Genomic DNA, 17881 nt, shown 5'->3' on the forward strand with positions numbered 1-17881 from the left:
AGAAACATGAGCACTAACAGCAGCGCTCTGGCAGCGTTCATGGCCTCAAATACATGGCCTTGACCTCATCCGATCCGTCGACGTCACATAATTTTTACATCAGCTCTTCCACACATCCTATCCTGTAATGGACATAAAATGATTAAAGGACATTAACCCCCGTCAATACACCACCCTGGATATTACCCCTTGTCATTAACCCTGGAGGAATGACCTCCCTGTCAATGACCTCACTTTCAATGACCTCCCTGTCAATGATCTCCTGTCAATGATCTCCTGTCAATGACCTCCCTGTCAATGACCTCCCTGTCAATGATCTCCTGTCAATGACCTCCCTGTCAATGACCTCACTGTCAATGACCTCCTGTCAATGACCTCCCTGTCAATGACCTCACTGTCAATGACCTCCCTGTCAATGACCTCCCTGTCAATGACCTCACTGTCAATGACCTCCCTGTCAATGACCTCACTGTCAATGACCTCCCTGTCAATGATCTCCTGTCAATGACCTCCCTGTCAATGACCTCACTGTCAATGACCTCCCTGTCAATGATCTCCTGTCAATGACCTACGTGTCAATGACCTCCCTGTCAATGACCTCCCTGTCAATGACCTCCCTGTCAATGACCTCACTGTAAATGACCTCCCTGTCCATGACCTCCCTGTCCATGACCTCCCTGTCAATGACCTCCCTGTCAATGACCTCCCTGTTAATGACCTCACTGTCAATGACCTCCCTGTCAATGACCTCCCTGTGAATGACCTCCCTGTCAATAACCTCCCTGTCGATGACCTCCTGTCGATGACCTCCCTGTAAATTACTAGTGCTTGTGATACGTGTAAGATATGGAGATGGATATGAGTAGCGATATGTATAGATATCATTTGTCTCATTGGGACGAACCTTGATACACCTAACATGTAGCAGCTGGTGTGATTGGATGATTAACTCTATCTATTTCATAAGTAACAATTTAGAAACGTTTAATAAATTGTGTATTGTTCATTTGAGGGGGGGGGGGGAATGTTCTAGAATCTAGATTCAATAATACTAATACTACTACTACTAGTACTAACAATAATAATAATAAACTTCTGCAGAAAAGATGTAATGAAAGAATCTAAACCATAAGGTATAAACGAGTTCGTGTAAAGTAGGTGTGGAACATATTAACCAGGTGAAAACATGAAATAAATGTATCACATATTATATAAACTCATTCGAAACACATTGACCATCGGGTCCTCACAATCGAATACCAAAAGGGATATAACCAAGCTTATGTGATTTTGACAAGAAAAATATTACTAGCGTTGCTTCCCCTAGACCTTTATTGCTTCTATCAGTATCATTCCAGCACAGGACTATGACCTACACATCTTTTTCAAAATGGGCGTCAATTGATCGGCAGTGTTGGGATGGGCAGTTGTGAGCTCCACGGCTCAGCATCTGGTGTCCATAGATTGGGTACCCTGCATCTGGTGTCCGTAGATTGGGTACCCTGCATCTGGTGTCCGTAGATTGGGTACCCTGCATCTGGTGTCCGTAGATTGGGTACCCTGCATCTGGTGTCCATAGATTGGGTACCCTGCATCTGGTGTCCATAGATTGGGTACCCTGCATCTGGTGTCCGTAGATTGGGTACCCTGCATCTGGTGTCCGTAGATTGGGTACCCTGCATCTGGTGTCCGTAGATTGGGTACCCTGCATCTGTTGTCCGTAGATTGGGTACCCTGCATCTGGTGTCCGTAGATTGGGTACCCTGCATCTGGTGTCCGTAGATTGGGTACCCTGCATCTGGTGTCCATAGATTGGGTACCCTGCATCTGGTGTCCATAGATTGGGTACCCTGCATCTGGTGTCCGTAGATTGGGTACCCTGCATCTGGTGTCCATAGATTGGGTACCCTGCATCTGGTGTCCGTAGATTGGGTACCCTGCATCTGGTGTCCATAGATTGGGTACCCTGCATCTGGTGTCCGTAGATTGGGTACCCTGCATCTGGTGTCCATAGATTGGGTACCCTGCATCTGGTGTCCATAGATTGGGTACCCTGCATCTGGTGTCCGTAGATTGGGTACCCTGCATCTGTTGTCCGTAGATTGGGTACCCTGCATCTGGTGTCCTTAGATTGGGTACCCTGCATCTGGTGTACGTAGATTGGGTACCCTGCATCTGGTGTCCGTAGATTGGGTACCCTGCATCTGGTGTCCGTAGATTGGGTACCCTGCATCTGGTGTCCGTAGATTGGGTACCCTGCATCTGGTGTCCGTAGATTGGGTACCCTGCATCTGGTGTCCGTAGATTGGGTACCCTGCATCTGGTGTCCGTAGATTGGGTACCCTGCATCTGGTGTCCATAGATTGGGTACCCTGCATCTGGTGTCCGTAGATTGGGTACCCTGCATCTGGTGTCCGTAGATTGGGTACACTGCATCTGGTGTCCGTAGATTGGGTACCCTGCATCTGGTGTCCGTAGATTGGGTACCCTGCACAGGTCCTGGAACTACTTGAATCAACGGTCTAACTGCAGCAGGAGCGTCTACTGGTGCATAGTGTCCTGTGTCCAGGGGAGCTACGGGCTTCGAATGAGCCTGCTGCGCCTACATTTGTTTTAAAGAGCGCAATACACTTTTGTTGCGGTGGGCTGCAACAATCGATTACTAAATTGATTAAGGCGTCGCACCCTGTGCCCCTGCGGTAGTGTAAGTGGTGGCTCCCTACAGCCACTATGGACGCCTCAGACACGCGTCTACAGAGTATAGATACTTATTTATCAGTAACGTTTGAAAGTCAGAGCTGGCTAGACTTTTGGACGTCCTACAGCCTTGTTCTTGAATATAACTCGAGCTAGAAGTTGTGTGTCCTACCACTTGACTAGGCCGTACAACAATTAAAAAACTGAAACTCAGGCTAAAGCTTGTATATATATATATATATATATATATATATATATATATATATATATATATATATATATATATATATATATATATATATATATATATATATTACATAACGTAACATTATATAATATCTTATAACAAACATATTTAAAAAGCATTTTCTATGCAGACATCGGTGTTGCTAACTTGGAAGAATAAGCTTCTAGTTTGAAAACAACAAAAATTCGCACATTGATTAATTATTAATTAATTCCAACGTGTAAACATATGTTGATACGCCACTTTGGCCTACCCAGTTCAGATCTAACTTTGAATCTATTAGAGTTCACTAGAGTGGTGTGAATTATGTTGATTTATTCAATGGACTTAACCGAGATGACTAGAATCCTTCCATTATTATTGTTGACATGGATTAAAAATTTGTTCCGTTTTTAGATTTTGTCATCAAAGCAACCATAAAAATATTTTAAAAATCTTAACCCTGAAATAATTCAGAAATTTAATATTTTTAGAGTCAATGTTGAAATTTTTTGCAGATGTATATATATATATATTTTGCTTTTAAGGCTAGATCTACATTTATTTTTATCAAGCCTGAATTATAACCTGAAGTTTCACTTTCATAAAACAAACATTGATTGGCTGTACACAGGAACTCCACGATCGATATTCTAAAACCCCCACTTCATAGTAATTTGTTATCAATAATCTTAGATGACATACTTCTACCATTTTGTTTACATTTTCTGTGGTAAAAAAATGTAAACAACCAAATAGTTTTTGGTTCTTTTAAAACTGTGTTTAGCAAACAATTTCGAGACCCCTCTCAATTGAGTCCAGTACTATAAATGTAATCTATCTACAATGAGTAGAATTTTACCAACTTTTATCTTTACTTTTACCTGACGGCATGAAGTATATTCCCAGTACTATAGATTAGAAAATAAATACCTTAAAGTATGATGACGCACTGAAACACGAAATAAAACTTGTGTAGCCGCTTGATTTGTATTGTGTTGAGTTATCTTTCTTATAACCACTTCCTGTTTCACTCAAAGTTTTTTTAGGTGCCGCACTACTTTTAGTGTAGGGCGTGTGCAACCTTTGATGTGTAGCCTTGCTTTTAAGTGCAGGCTATGTGCAATATATGATGTGTAGTCTCGCTGTTAAGTGAACGATATGGGCAATCTATGATGCGTAGTCTTGTTTTTAAGTGCAGGATATGTGCAATGTAGGATGTGTAGCCTAGTTTACAGACAACATTAAGTAGTGTATGAATACTGTATTCTAAACTTGTCTACTTCTGGTTAGTTCAATGGTTGTGCCCATCATACATAACTCAGCATTAATTAGATACTTGTTTGACAAATCAATGAGAAGTAGATCTACTATCTGCATCTGTCGTATTAATACAAATACAATTCCCGACTCTTCCAGACATTTAATGACATTATCATGTACACCAACTCCACATGGGAATATGTACACACACTCCACATGGGAATATGTACACACACTCCACATGGGGATATGTACACACACTCCACATGGGCATATGTACACACACTCCACATAAGAATATGTACACACACACTTCACACTTGGGAATATGTACACACACTCCACATGGGAATATGTACATACACTCCACATAAGAATATGTACCCACACACTTCACATGTGGGAATATGTACACACACTCCACATGAGAATATGTACACACACTCCACATGGCAATATGTACACACACCCAACATGGGAATATGTACACACACACTTCACACTTGGGAATATGTACACACACTCCACATGGGAATATGTACACACACTCCACATGGGGATATGTACATACACTCCACATGGGAATATGTACACACACTCCTCATGGGAATATGTACACAATCTCCACATGGGAATATGTACATACACTCCACATGGGGATATGTACACACACTCCACATGGGAATATGTACACACTCCACATGGGAATATGTACACACACTCCACATGGGAATATGTACACAAACTCTACATGGGAATATGTGCATATGGCATCCATAAGGTCACAGGATATACATTAATACATAACTGTTGCTAGTCTACACATATGGCATCCATACGGTCATATGATATACATAACATCACGTGGCCGTTTGAAAGGTAATTAAAAACAGACACAATTATCTGATTACAAAAATCTAGCTTTTATTGAGATATAATTGAACCAATGAAATAAGAATACATGAACACAAGTCTCCCACACAAAATCAAGTTTTCACCATCAGAATGTCGGCCATCCTCCACCCAAAGATTTGTGAACACCAGCTGTTGTTTTTTTTTACATTTTGGGTCAAGTGTCTCATTATACCATTAACATTTTAAAAAAAAATTGTTTTAGGCTAATGTTGCGTCAGCTGTGGGCAGTTGTTTTGGACTAGAATTGTGTCAGTAGTCAGTTGTTTTAGGCTAGAATTGTGTCAGTAGTCAGTTGTTTTGGGCTAGAATTGTGTCAGTAGTCAGTTGTTTTGGGCTAGAATTGTGTCAGTAATCAGTTGTTTTGGGCTAGAATTGTGTCAGTAATCAGTTGTTTTAGGCTAGAATTGTGTCAGTAGTCAGTTGTTTTAGGCTAGAATTGTGTCAGTAGTCAGTTGTTTTAGGCTAGAATTGTGTCAGTAGTCAGTTGTTTTAGGCTAGAATTGTGTCAGTAGTCAGTTGTTTTAGGCTAGAATTGTGTCAGTAGTCAGTTGTTTTAGGCATGAATTGTGTCAGTAGTCAGTTGTTTTAGGCTAGAATTGTGTCAGTAGTCAGTTGTTTTGGGCTAGAATTGTGTCAGTAGTCAGTTGTTTTAGGCTAGAATTGTGTCGGTAGTCAGTTGTTTTAGGTATGAATTGTGTCAGAAGTCAGTTGTTTTAGTCTAGAACTGTGTCAGTAGTAAGTTGTTTTAGGCTAGAATTGTGTCAGAAGTCAGTTGTTTTAGGCTAGTGTTGTGTCAGTAGTCAGTTGTTTTAGGCTAGAATTGTGTCAGTAGTCAGTTGTTTTAGGCTAGAATTGTGTCAGTAGTCAGTTGTTTTAGGCTAGAATTGTGTCAGTAGTCAGTTGTTTTAGGCATGAATTGTGTCAGTAGTCAGTTGTTTTAGGCTAGAATTGTGTCAGTAGTCAGTTGTTTTGGGCTAGAATTGTGTCAGTAGTCAGTTGTTTTAGGCTAGAATTGTGTCGGTAGTCAGTTGTTTTAGGTATGAATTGTGTCAGAAGTCAGTTGTTTTAGTCTAGAACTGTGTCAGTAGTAAGTTGTTTTAGGCTAGAATTGTGTCAGAAGTCAGTTGTTTTAGGCTAGTGTTGTGTCAGTAGTCAGTTGTTTTAGGCTAGAATTGTGTCAGTAATCAGTTGTTTTGGGCTAGAATTGTGTCAGAAGTCAGTTGTTTTAGGCTAGAATTGTGTCAGTAGTCAGTTGTTTTAGGCTAGAATTGTGTCAGTAGTCAGTTGTTTTAGGCTAGAATTGTGTCAGTAGTCAGTTGTTTTAGGCTAGAATTGTGTCAGTAGTCAGTTGTTTTAGGCTAGAATTGTGTCAGTAATCAGTTTTGTGTAGATCCAGCGTACTCATCGATAGAAATACTATTGTATTGACATACATTAGTAAGGATAATCTCAAGTCTAACAAAATGTTCTGAAGTTATCTCAAATTAGAAAAGTAAATGATTGATGCTAAGCTACACATTTTAATACAAGCTGATGTACAGCTAAAGTCTTTCCTACTTCTATCTTTATCCAACCAATTCCCTACAACATTACCGTTTACCAAAGCTGACAGTGGCTAGAGTTAAGAATTATAAAATGTTTTGTGAGCCCTCTCTGAATGGATAACAGTAAACTTATATACAGCTATCACAATCAATTATAATCATCATTAGTAGTAAATATAAAACAATCACAATAATAGTAATCCATCATAAAAGTAAATACAAAGCAATCACAATCCATTATAAACCATCATAAGCAGTAAATAGAAGCATCCGTGTTGAAAGATACTTAACAACCAGGTTTACAGCTATAAACACTGTGTCGACACAATACACACATTCTACACTGATATAATAAATAGTAAACAAACACAAGCAACACAGCCAGTTATAATCATAACAATCCTGACATTCAGAAAACATTACAAACAAATCTTTATAAACTTAACAATCGGAACTGTCTTAACAATCATAATTTATGAGAATCCAGAAAAAGGAAGTTAAAAAATATTTAAATGACAAAACAATTTTAATACATAGCGATTCGGCCATCGGGAAATTAAGATCTTAGTCAGTCCTTGCATCAGTAGTCCACACAACGACACTAGTCAGTACTCTCTACCCTAGAGTCTGCGTTCATATATCGACACTAGTCAGTACTCTCTACCCTAGAGTCTGTCCCGTTTTACTCACATCAGTTCATAGTTGCTAACTGCTAGACTTAAATGCCTCTTACAAAATGATGAATATGCTGACTCCTAATGACCTTGGAATGACGTCAATGTTTCCACGAAAGTGATGAACCTGTTGACCTTCACACCTCTTAATGACCTAAAAATGACTTTAATGTCTCAACGAAAGTGATGAATGTGTTGACATTCAGACCTCCAAATGACCTTGGAATGACCTCAATAGACTGGGCAACATTCAGACCTCCGCATTTGTCCCCACAAGGGTAAATGAGTTTACCCTTAAGCCTCGTGATGACCTTGATAACCTTGGGATGTGCTTGGGGCGTCCACGTAAAGGTTGACAAAGGCGTAGGGCGTTGGTGAGGCCCGTGGGTGCACCTCCACCCTGTGTCTGTCAGTCTCGTTGTCATAGTTACTGATGGCGTCATCCTGAGCCGTGTCTTCCCTGTGTACAATGTTGGGCAGCCACATGTTTTTTCTGTGGAGAAATTTCAGGTCAGTTGGAGAGAACTTGAAGTTAAAGCTTGAAGATGTCAAGTTAAAGCTTGAAGATGTCAAGTTAAAGCTTGAAGATGTCAAGTTAAAGCTTGAAGATGTCAAGTTAAAGCTTGAAGATGTCAAGTTAAAGCTTGAAGATGCCAAGTTAAAGCTTGAAGATGTCAAGTTAAAGCTTGAAGATGTTAAGTTAAAGCTTGAAGATGTCAAGTTAAAGCTTGAAGATGTCAAGTTAAAGCTTGAAGATGTCAAGTTAAAGCTTGAAGATGTCAAGTTAAAGCTTGAACATGCCAAGTTAAAGCTTGAAGATGTCAAGTTAAAGCTTGAAGATGTCAAGTTAAAGCTTGAAGATGCCAAGTTAAAGCTTGAAGATGTCAAGTTAAAGCTTGAAGATGTCAAGTTAAAGCTTGAAGATGTCAAGTTAAAGTTTAAAGGTGTCAAGTTAAAGCTCACATGAAAACCGGACTGCCGGTTCTAATACGTATAACCACTCACCTGACGACCAGACTGCCGGTTCTAGTACGTATAACCACTCACCTGACGACCGGCTCTAGCACTAGTCTGACCACTCACCTGACGACCGGCTCTAGCACTAGTCTGACCACTCACCTGACGACCGGACTGCCGGCTTCAGCACTAGTCTGACCACTTACCTGACGACCGGACTGCCGGTTCTAGCACTAATCTGACCACTCACCTGACAACCGGACTGCCGGTTCTAGCACTAGTCTAACCACTCACCTGACAACCGGACTGCCGGCTCTAGCACTAGTCTAACTACTCACCTGACGACCGGACTGCCGGCTTCAGCACTAGTCTGACCACTCACCTGACGACCGGACTGCCGGCTCTAGCACTAGTCTGACCACTCACCTGACGACCGGACTGCCGGCTCTAGCACTAGTCTGACCACTCACCTGACGACCGGACTGCCGGCCTCACCGTCCGAACTGGCCGAAGATCTGACGCTGGAGAAGTGGTCGTATCCCCTGGAGCCCCGCACGGTGAAGGTCTGAGACAGGAGGTAGTCCCACACAGTGGGCTGGGGCTTGCCCACGATCCTCAGGTGGCGTTTTCTGGAGGATATAGAGTTTTATTTAGCAAGGGGGCGGGGTTGGTGGGGTGTTCATGATCTTCTCCTTATACAACGTAAGACACGACAGCTGCTTAAGGCAGACTCGACCCATGACCAACGACCCATGACCCATACCCCACGACCCACGACCCATACCCCACGACCCATGACCCATACCCCACGACTCACGTATATTAAACAGTTGTGATTTTAGAAAGCTACCTAATGTTCAAGAACTAAAGCTTAACTAATAGCAAACACATGTGTATGGTAATACACCATTTACAGCCGTTGTGAGAGTTACGTGAGTGGGTTTGAGAGTTATTGTGACTATATAGCAATAATAATGTAACTGTGATCAGACGTCTAATGTAACTATTATATAAAAGCTATTGTAACTATATAACTATGATATATGTAGCATGATATAGCAGCTTATGTAGCCATGACTGTAGCATGATATAACAGTCTATGTAGCCATGACTGTGTAACTGTGATATAACAGCCTATGTAGCCATGACTGTAGCCTGATATAACAGCCTATGTAGCCATGACTGTAGCATGATATAACAACCTATGTAGCCATGACTGTAGCCTGATATAACAGCCTATGTAGCCATGACTGTAGCATGATATAACAACCTATGTAGCCATGACTGTGTAGCCATGACTGTAGCATGCTATAACAGCCCATGTAGCCATGACTGTAGCATGCTATAACAGCCTATGTAGCCATGACTGTAGCATGCTATAACAGCCCATGTAGCCATGACTGTAGCTTGATATAATAGTCTATGTAGCCATGACTGTAGCTTGATATAACAACCTATGTAGCCATGACTGTGTAGCCATGACTGTAGCATGATATAACAGTCTATGTAGCCATGACTGTAGCCTGATATAATAGTCTATGTAGCCATGACTGTAGCTTGATATAACAACCTATGTAGCCATGACTGTGTAGCCATGACTGTAGCATGCTATAACAGCCCATGTAGCCATGACTGTAGCATGCTATAACAGCCTATGTAGCCATGACTGTAGCATGCTATAACAGCCCATGTAGCCATGACTGTAGCTTGATATAACAGCCCATGTAGCCATGACTGTGTGCTAGCTGCCCTGTACTCACCTGCCCCAATAGAAGATGAAGGCTACCAGTGTCAAGAACATCCCTAGCGATCCCCCTATGATGGCACCAACCATGGCATTACTCACTGAGGACAAATGTTTACACATGAATGACTTTTTAACACACCACAAGAAATATTTACACATGAATGACTATTTAACACACCACAACAAATGTTTACACATGAATGACTTTTTAACACACCACAACAAATGTTTACACATGATTGACTTTTTAACACACCACAACAAATGTTTACACATGATTGACTTTTTAACACACCACAACAAATGTTTACACATGAATGACTTTTTAACACACCACAACAAATGTTTACACATGATTGACTTTTTAACACACCACAACAAATGTTTACACATGATTGACTTTTTAACACACCACAACAAATGTTTACACATGAATGACTTTTTAACACACCACAACAAATGTTTACACATGATTGACTTTTTAACACACCACGACAAATGTTTACACATGAATGACTACTTAACACACCACAACAAATGTTTACACATGATTGACTTTTTAACACACCACAACAAATGTTTACACATGATTGACTTTTTAACACACCACGACAAATGTTTCCACATGATTGACTTTTTAACACACCACAACAAATGTTTACACATGATTGACTTTTTAACACACCACAACAAATGTTTACACATGATTGACTTTTTAACACACCACAACAAATGTTTACACATGATTGAGTTTTTCAACAGCTCACGCCATAGTTAGAAACGTGAATCGTTCACATCGTAATCCATGACCGAAACATTTCGATCTATGTAGGGTAGTTAACATTATAACATGCCGCCATGCCCTAATTGTCACTCAGGAGGTGAGGTTCGAGGGATGGACCCCAAACTTCTCCCCTCCCACCACAGTTCACACGTTTCCACAAAATTCGACATTGGATTCCCCCCCCCCCCCCCCCACCTCGACGTCATAAATGGATGACCCCTAACCAATGAATTCTAACACTAGGCCAGCTCAAGATTGACGTGTCTGGTCAAGATTGATGTGTCTAGTTAACATTCATGTGTCTAGTCAAGATTGTCTAGTCAAGATTGCCGTGTCTAGTCAAGATTGATGTGTCTAGTCAAGATTGACGTGTCTGGTCAAGATTGACGTGTCAATCAAGATTGACGTGTCTAGTTAAGATTGACGTGTCAGTCAAGATTGACGTGTCAATCAAGATTGACGTGTCTGGTCAAGATTGACGTGTCAATCAAGATTGACGTGTCTAGTCAAGATTGACGTGTCAATCAAGATTGACGTGTCAATCAAGATTGGCGTGTCTAGTCAAGATTGACATGTCCGGTCAAGACTGACGTGTCAGTCAAGATTGCCTTACATTCCTCCTCTGATTTGGCCGATTGTCTCTCTGTGCTGAAGGCACTGAGTGCTGGCTGGGTGTGGTTGTACACTCGTCCTGTGCTGTTCCGTGCCACAGTCGACTGCTGTGTGGGGGCTTGTGAGGGGGTTTGGTCTGTGGGGAGTGGAGTGGGGAACGGATGTGTGGGAGGTTGGGTTGTAAGGGGCTGTAACAATGTTGATTTATAGCCTGTAGGCTTATTGTTCGTTGCGACAGTTGTAGATTCAGTTGTCGATGCAGCAGTTGTTGGCCAGGCTGTCGTAGGCCATGCTGTTGTGCTGTTTGTGATCAGCTGATTTCTGTCGATAGTTTTAATACTAGTGGTTGTTGTTTCAGCTGCCGTTGTTATACCTGGTAGACAAAATGTTAAAAGAAACTAAGATTGTAAGCCAAACAAAACAAAATGAAAAGTGGTCGTAACTCGCTTGTATAAAAAAAAATTAAAAAAAAATTGTAAGCCAAATGAAAATAAATTTGAAGCCAAACGATACACCTTTTTAGCCTAATAAAAATAAAATGTAACAAACAAAAACAAAATAAATTATAAATCAAATAAAAACAAATTGTAAGCCAAAATAAAATTTAAAAAAAAAACGTAAGCCAAACGAAAATAATTTTTTTTAAAGTGAGCCAAACGAGAATTTTTAAAAATTAATTTAAAGCCAAACGAAAACACGCCAGCTAAAGTTGTAAGCCATACGAAAACAAAATGTAAATACATTGTATATTCTCTACCAAATGTAAATAAAACAAAAATAAAATATAAGCCAAACGAAAATAAAACGAAAACAAATTATAAGCCAAACGGAAACTATTAAAATAAAAGGTAAGCCAAAATAAAAATAAATAGTAGGCCAAAATGAGAGAAAAAATTAAATGTTAGGTAAACGCCAACAAAATGCCCCCTAAAACCAGAGCACTGACCTAGGCACCTGTACTCCATCAGCATGTAGTTGGAGTTCTGTGGGTAGGTGTCCTGGTCGCACTCCTTGTTGGCGTTGGACCAGGTGGAGGCCACGGTACACCTGGCATTGTTGTTGCACACGACGTAGGCGCTGTCTGCCACGCGCATCATACAGTCCTGCAATGTAGGTCAACACGTTGGTTTAGTTATGTATCTTTTTGCATAAGCAAAACCAATACTAACTCAGGGCGACATTTTCTTCAAATATCGTAACAAATTTACTTTCATCAGAAAAAAACTTTGATATTAGTAGAGATAATATTTCGATGATAGTATAACACATATGTTTCTGGCTAGTATTAGAGAGAACGTTTCTGGCTAGTATTAGAGAGATAGTGTTTCTGTGCAGGCAACTTGCGAGCAGTAAGCGATGACGGCTATTGTAAACTCTGCAGATTTGTTGATGTTTGTGGTGTCATTATGACAAACGACAAAACGAGAAACATATCCATAAAATGTTAATTAATAACGACTTAGTCGAGTGTTACTTAAAAACTCTACAATCAGACATGATATATATATATATATATATATATATATATATATATATATATATATATATATATATATATAAGCTATATCCTAACTCAGGGGTCGGCAACCTGTTGAAGCGAAAGAGCCAAAAGTTACAATTTCCAAAATTTCCCTGGTTTTAAAGAGCCACTAACATTTTTTTCATTTCAAATATTTTATGTTTTTATTAAGATTATTAGTATTTATTTAAGGAGCTGGAGAGCCGCATCTTGATATCTAAAGAGCCGCATGCGGCTCGCGAGCCGCAGGTTGCCGACCCCTGTCCTAACTGAGTAATTTAGTCTACTTCTTTGCAATATATAACCATTCTGAGAGAACAAAATAGAAAACATTTAGTCAAAACTCTTCTTAAGCTATAAGTGTTTCAAAACATGCTGGTCAGAAATATATAAAGACATTAGCTTGATTCGTGAATGGTTTCTCGCGTTATGTTTATTTTTTTCATTTTTGGCTTTTGTAATATCAATTTTGAAAACATTGATTTTTATAGCTATACTATTGTATAGTACGTCTTATTTAAATAACAATTCAGAGATTCAATTACTTTTTAATATACATAGTACAAAACTATTCAAATGAGCTTCGTGGGCATCCCTATTTTAAAGAAGGGCAGTAAGTCATGGAAGTAGTGTGAATGTTTACCTACCTTTCAAACTATAGCTCTTGTAGATTTTAAAATATTTTTCTACGCAACAATCTCTGCTATAGTAGACTTTTTTTTTTTTTTTTTTTTTTTTTTTAGCGCAATTTCCATTCTGGAGAATTGCGTTTATTAACCCGTCATTTCTGGATGTATGAATGTATGAATGAATGGATGGATGTGTGTCCGCAGCTTTAAGTCGTATCTCCTCCTCAACGAAGCAATATCGATGACTAGTTCCAAAAGCAATTATGTTAAGCAAGTTACGAGGATGAACATAGGCCATAAAAATTACGGGTTTCTTTCATGGATTTCCCGGAAAAGCCAAAAAACCTCGAAAAAAAGCAGTTTTTGGCCCATATCTCGGCGACCAGACCACTTAGCGACTTGAAACATGTACCAATCGATTCCTGCCATAATTTAAAACAATATTGCCGAAGAAAGTTTTCAAAAATATCCTTTCGTTCGGTCACAAAAATTTTTTTGAATTAATTAAAATTTGGACCGAATTAGTAGGCATTTTTTCCAACCACACCACACGCGTCATCACGTTCAATAGCTGCGCCATCGCGTTCCATGGCTGCGCCATCACGTTCAGTAGGCGCGCAATGGTTTTTAGTCATGTAACTCTTTTGTAAATAAAACGTAAAATACTGAAATTTTTTAAAATAAAAAACGTTCTAATAACTAACCAATGGTTTTACTAACCCTGCTCTTGATTTACGCTACGACAGAGCTATTTTTAGATAACATAAGGAAATTGCGCTAAAATTGTCACTAGACTTTTTAAATAACTTGTTTTTTTTTTTTTTTTATTTTTTTTTTTACAAAAACCACGTTCAAGATGCATGAAAAACATAATTTTCGAAAAAAAAATTCATTGTTTTTTGGTCGGAACTGGGCCCCTAAACGTCCTCGGCCCCCCCCCCCCCCCCCCCCGCATTGCGGGGTCTGGCGGTATGGTAGTTCCGCCCCTGGTCTAGAGTGGACGTGTTACTTACAGAGGGTGATCCTATTGCCCTTTAGAGTGGACGTGTTACTTATAGTGGGGATCCTGTTGCCCTTTGGTCTAGAGTGGACGTGCTACTTACAGAGGGGATCCTGTTGCCCTTTAGAGTGGACGTGCTACTTACAGAGGGGGATCCTATTGCCCTTTGGTCTAGAGTGGACGTGTTACTTACAGAGGGTGATCCTATTGCCCTTTAGAGTGGACGTGTTACTTACAGAGGGGGATCCTATTGCCCTTTGGTCTAGAGTGGACGTGTTACTTACAGAGGGTGATCCTATTGCCCTTTAGAGTGGACGTGTTACTTACAGAGGGGGATCCTATTGCCCTTTGGTCTAGAGTGGACGTGTTACTTACAGAGGGGGATCCTATTGCCCTTTGGTCTAGAGTGGACGTGTTACTTACAGAGGGTGATCCTATTGCCCTTTAGAGTGGACGTGTTACTTACAGAGGGGATCCTGTTGCCCTTTGGTCTAGAGTGGACGTGTTACTTACAGAGGGGGATCCTGTTGCCCTTTGGTCTAGAGTGGACGTGCTACTTTCAGAGGGGGATCCTATTGCCCTTTAGAGTGGACGTGTTACTTACAGAGGGGGATCCTATTGCCCTTTAGAGTGGACGTGTAACTTACAGAGGGGATCCTGTTGCCCTTTGGTCTAGAGTGGACGTGTTACTTACAGAGGGGGATCCTATTGCCCTTTAGAGTGGACGTGTTACTTACAGAGGGGATCCTGTTGCCCTTTGGTCTAGAGTGGACGTGTTACTTACAGAGGGGGATCCTATTGCCCTTTAGAGTGGACGTGTTACTTACAGAGGGGATCCTGTTGCCCTTTGGTCTAGAGTGGACGTGTTACTTACAGAGGGGATCCTGTTGCCCTTTGGTCTAGAGTGGACGTGTTACTTACAGAGGGGGATCCTATTGCCCTTTAGAGTGGACGTGTTACTTACAGAGGGGATCCTGTTGCCCTTTAGATTGGACGTGTTACTTACAGAGGGGATCCTGTTGCCCTTTGGTCTAGAGTGGACGTGTTACTTACAGAGGGGGATCCTATTGCCCTTTAGAGTGGACGTGTTACTTACAGAGGGGATCCCGTTGCCCTTTGGTCTAGAGTGGACGTGTTACTTACAGAGGGGATCCTGTTGCCCTTTGGTCTAGAGTGGACGTGTTACTTACAGAGGGGGATCCTATTGCCCTTTAGAGTGGACGTGTTACTTACAGAGGGGATCCTGTTGCCCTTTGGTCTAGAGTGGACGTGTTACTTACAGAGGGGATCCTGTTGCCCTTTGGTCTAGAGTGGACGTGTTACTTACAGAGGGGGATCCTATTGCCCTTTAGAGTGGACGTGTTACTTACAGAGGGGGATCCTATTGCCCTTTAGAGTGGACGTGTTACTTACAGAGGGGATCCTGTTGCCCTTTGGTCTAGAGTGGACGTGTTACTTACAGAGGGGATCCTGTTGCCCTTTGGTCTAGAGTGGACGTGTTACTTACAGAGGGGGATCCTATTGCCCTTTAGAGTGGACGTGTTACTTACAGAGGGGATCCTGTTGCCCTTTGGTCTAGAGTGGACGTGTTACTTACAGAGGGGATCCTGTTGCCCTTTGGTCTAGAGTGGACGTGTTACTTACAGAGGGGATCCTATTGCCCTTTAGAGTGGACGTGTTACTTACAGAGGGGATCCTGTTGCCCTTTGGTCTAAAGTGGACGTGCTACTTACAGAGGGGATCCTGTTGCCCTTTGGTCTAGAGTGAGTGAACGTGTTACTTACAGAGGGGATCCTGTTGCCCTTTGGTCTAGATCGGACATGCTACTTACAGAGGGGATCCTGTTGCAGCACTCCTTGTTGTAAGTGTCCACGCTAGCTGGACTGGTACAGTTGTAGGACTTGGCCCGCGTGCCGTGGTAGACATTGATGACTTGGATCTTCCCGCTCTCCCCACAGTCCAGTCGTAGGTAGTTGTTGATGTTTCCATAGCAGGCAGCCGCTGGGGACACGCGTGGGGGTAGGGGGGGGGGGGTAGGTAAAGATGGGTGGACACATTACACACATATTCAGAGGGGGGGGGGGGAGGTAAAGATAAGTGGACACAATACACACATATTTGGGGTGAGGGGGGAGTGTAAGGACAAGTAGACACAATACACACATATCGGGGGGGGGGATAGTTACAAATGGGTGGACATATTTAGCACAAACAGTAGTAGCAGTTTAAATAAAAGATTGTACGAGATCTTAAATCTGGTCTTGTTTGTTCATTTTATTTATACATTTATTCCAGTATTTAATTTGTAATACACATTTCAATGTAATAACAGAAGCTACGCCTACTCATTCAGTAAGTCACATAGACGAATTTACTCAGAGAACCAGATAAATTCTGATAGATCTAGATCTATGTTGTAAGCTAGCTGTATGTATACAATCACTGATTAAAACGTCCTGATGACGTGGCTAGAACTCACCAATCAGGAGACCCGACTGACTGGCTACTGGACTTAGGGTGGACGTGAGGACCAGAAGTATCAGCCATACAGCAGAGGTAGGGGGCAGAGCTTCTGGAGACACGGGGCTACAGATCATTCTAGAACACGCATGGTCAGCTTCATTCAGCACCACCAAATGTTCCAGCACACTCGTCAGATTAATGGTCTAACAATCGTCCGTCATCCAACACACTAGTCTTAAAAAAAAAAACAATGACAATACTGTGATTTAATCTCTGTCCGTCGATGATGTTGATGGTCTGTCTAATCGACCCACAGAATAGTCCACAATATCCAGCAGAAATATAACACATTAAGTCCTTACACTTAAGCTAATGTTACTTCACACATTAAGTCCGTATACTTAAACTAATGATACCTCACAAATTGAATCAGTACACTTAAACTAATGTTACCTCACAAATTAAATCGGTACACTTAAAATAATGATACATCACAAATTGAGTCCGTATACTTAAACTAATGATACCTCACAAATTGAGTACGTAAACTAATGTTACATCACAAATGAAGTCCGTACACTTAAACTAATGTTACTTCACAAATTAAGTCCGTACACTTAAACTAATGTTACATCACAAATGAAGTCCGTACACTTAAACTAATGTTACTTCACAAATTAAGTCCGTACACTTAAACTAATGTTACATCACAAATGAAGTCCGTACACTTAAACTAATGTTACACCAGTGAAAGAGAAAATGGTAGTGTCGGCCATGCTAAGATTGTGCCAATGACAGTTGACATCTAGTGACAGACACCGATGGTGTAGCTAGACCGCAGCATCACCACC

General features: G+C 41.0%; 2 protein-coding genes across 2 annotated transcripts in view; both read right to left on the minus strand.

The window, feature by feature from the left end:
• Nucleotides 1-3917, minus strand: part of LOC131953622 (uncharacterized) — a 9050-nt gene extending 5133 nt beyond the window's left edge. The window contains exons 1-2 of the mRNA XM_059316891.1: nucleotides 3857-3917; nucleotides 1-122 (exon numbers count right to left, since the gene is read on the minus strand). The exon at nucleotides 1-122 is cut by the window's left edge and continues 36 nt beyond it. Of these exons, the coding sequence (XP_059172874.1) occupies nucleotides 1-41 (41 nt within the window). The 5' untranslated portion in view covers nucleotides 42-122; nucleotides 3857-3917. The remainder of the gene's footprint in view (nucleotides 123-3856) is intronic.
• Nucleotides 3918-7366: 3449 nt separating this feature from the next.
• LOC131953633 (uncharacterized) lies at nucleotides 7367-17881 on the minus strand. Its single transcript, XM_059316913.1, has 8 exons — nucleotides 17757-17881; nucleotides 17047-17264; nucleotides 16399-16568; nucleotides 12366-12522; nucleotides 11421-11792; nucleotides 10037-10121; nucleotides 8747-8905; nucleotides 7367-7812 (listed from the first exon to the last, which is right to left on the minus strand). The coding sequence occupies exons 2-8, from the start codon at nucleotides 17162-17164 to the stop codon at nucleotides 7614-7616; spliced, it is 1260 nt and encodes a 419-aa protein (XP_059172896.1). The 5' UTR covers nucleotides 17165-17264; nucleotides 17757-17881; the 3' UTR covers nucleotides 7367-7613.

Source organism: Physella acuta, unplaced genomic scaffold (assembly GCF_028476545.2).
Source record: "Physella acuta isolate Inbredline_101_S28 unplaced genomic scaffold, ASM2847654v3 ptg000934l, whole genome shotgun sequence".
NCBI lineage: Eukaryota > Metazoa > Mollusca > Gastropoda > Physidae > Physella > Physella acuta.

What these genes read in the sequence shown, in the direction of transcription:
- LOC131953633 (XM_059316913.1), bottom strand. Translation starts at nt 17,164, where the DNA reads ATGATCTGTAGCCCCGTGTCTCCAGAAGCTCTGCCCCCTACCTCTGCT. An exon ending in TCAGTCGGGTCTCCTGATTG is followed by an intron (nt 16,569 to 17,046) that starts GTGAGTTCTAGC and finishes GCGTGTCCCCAG; the next exon opens with CGGCTGCCTGCTATGGAAAC. An exon ending in GCTGCAACAGGATCCCCTCT is followed by an intron (nt 12,523 to 16,398) that starts GTAAGTAGCATG and finishes CCTACATTGCAG; the next exon opens with GACTGTATGATGCGCGTGGC.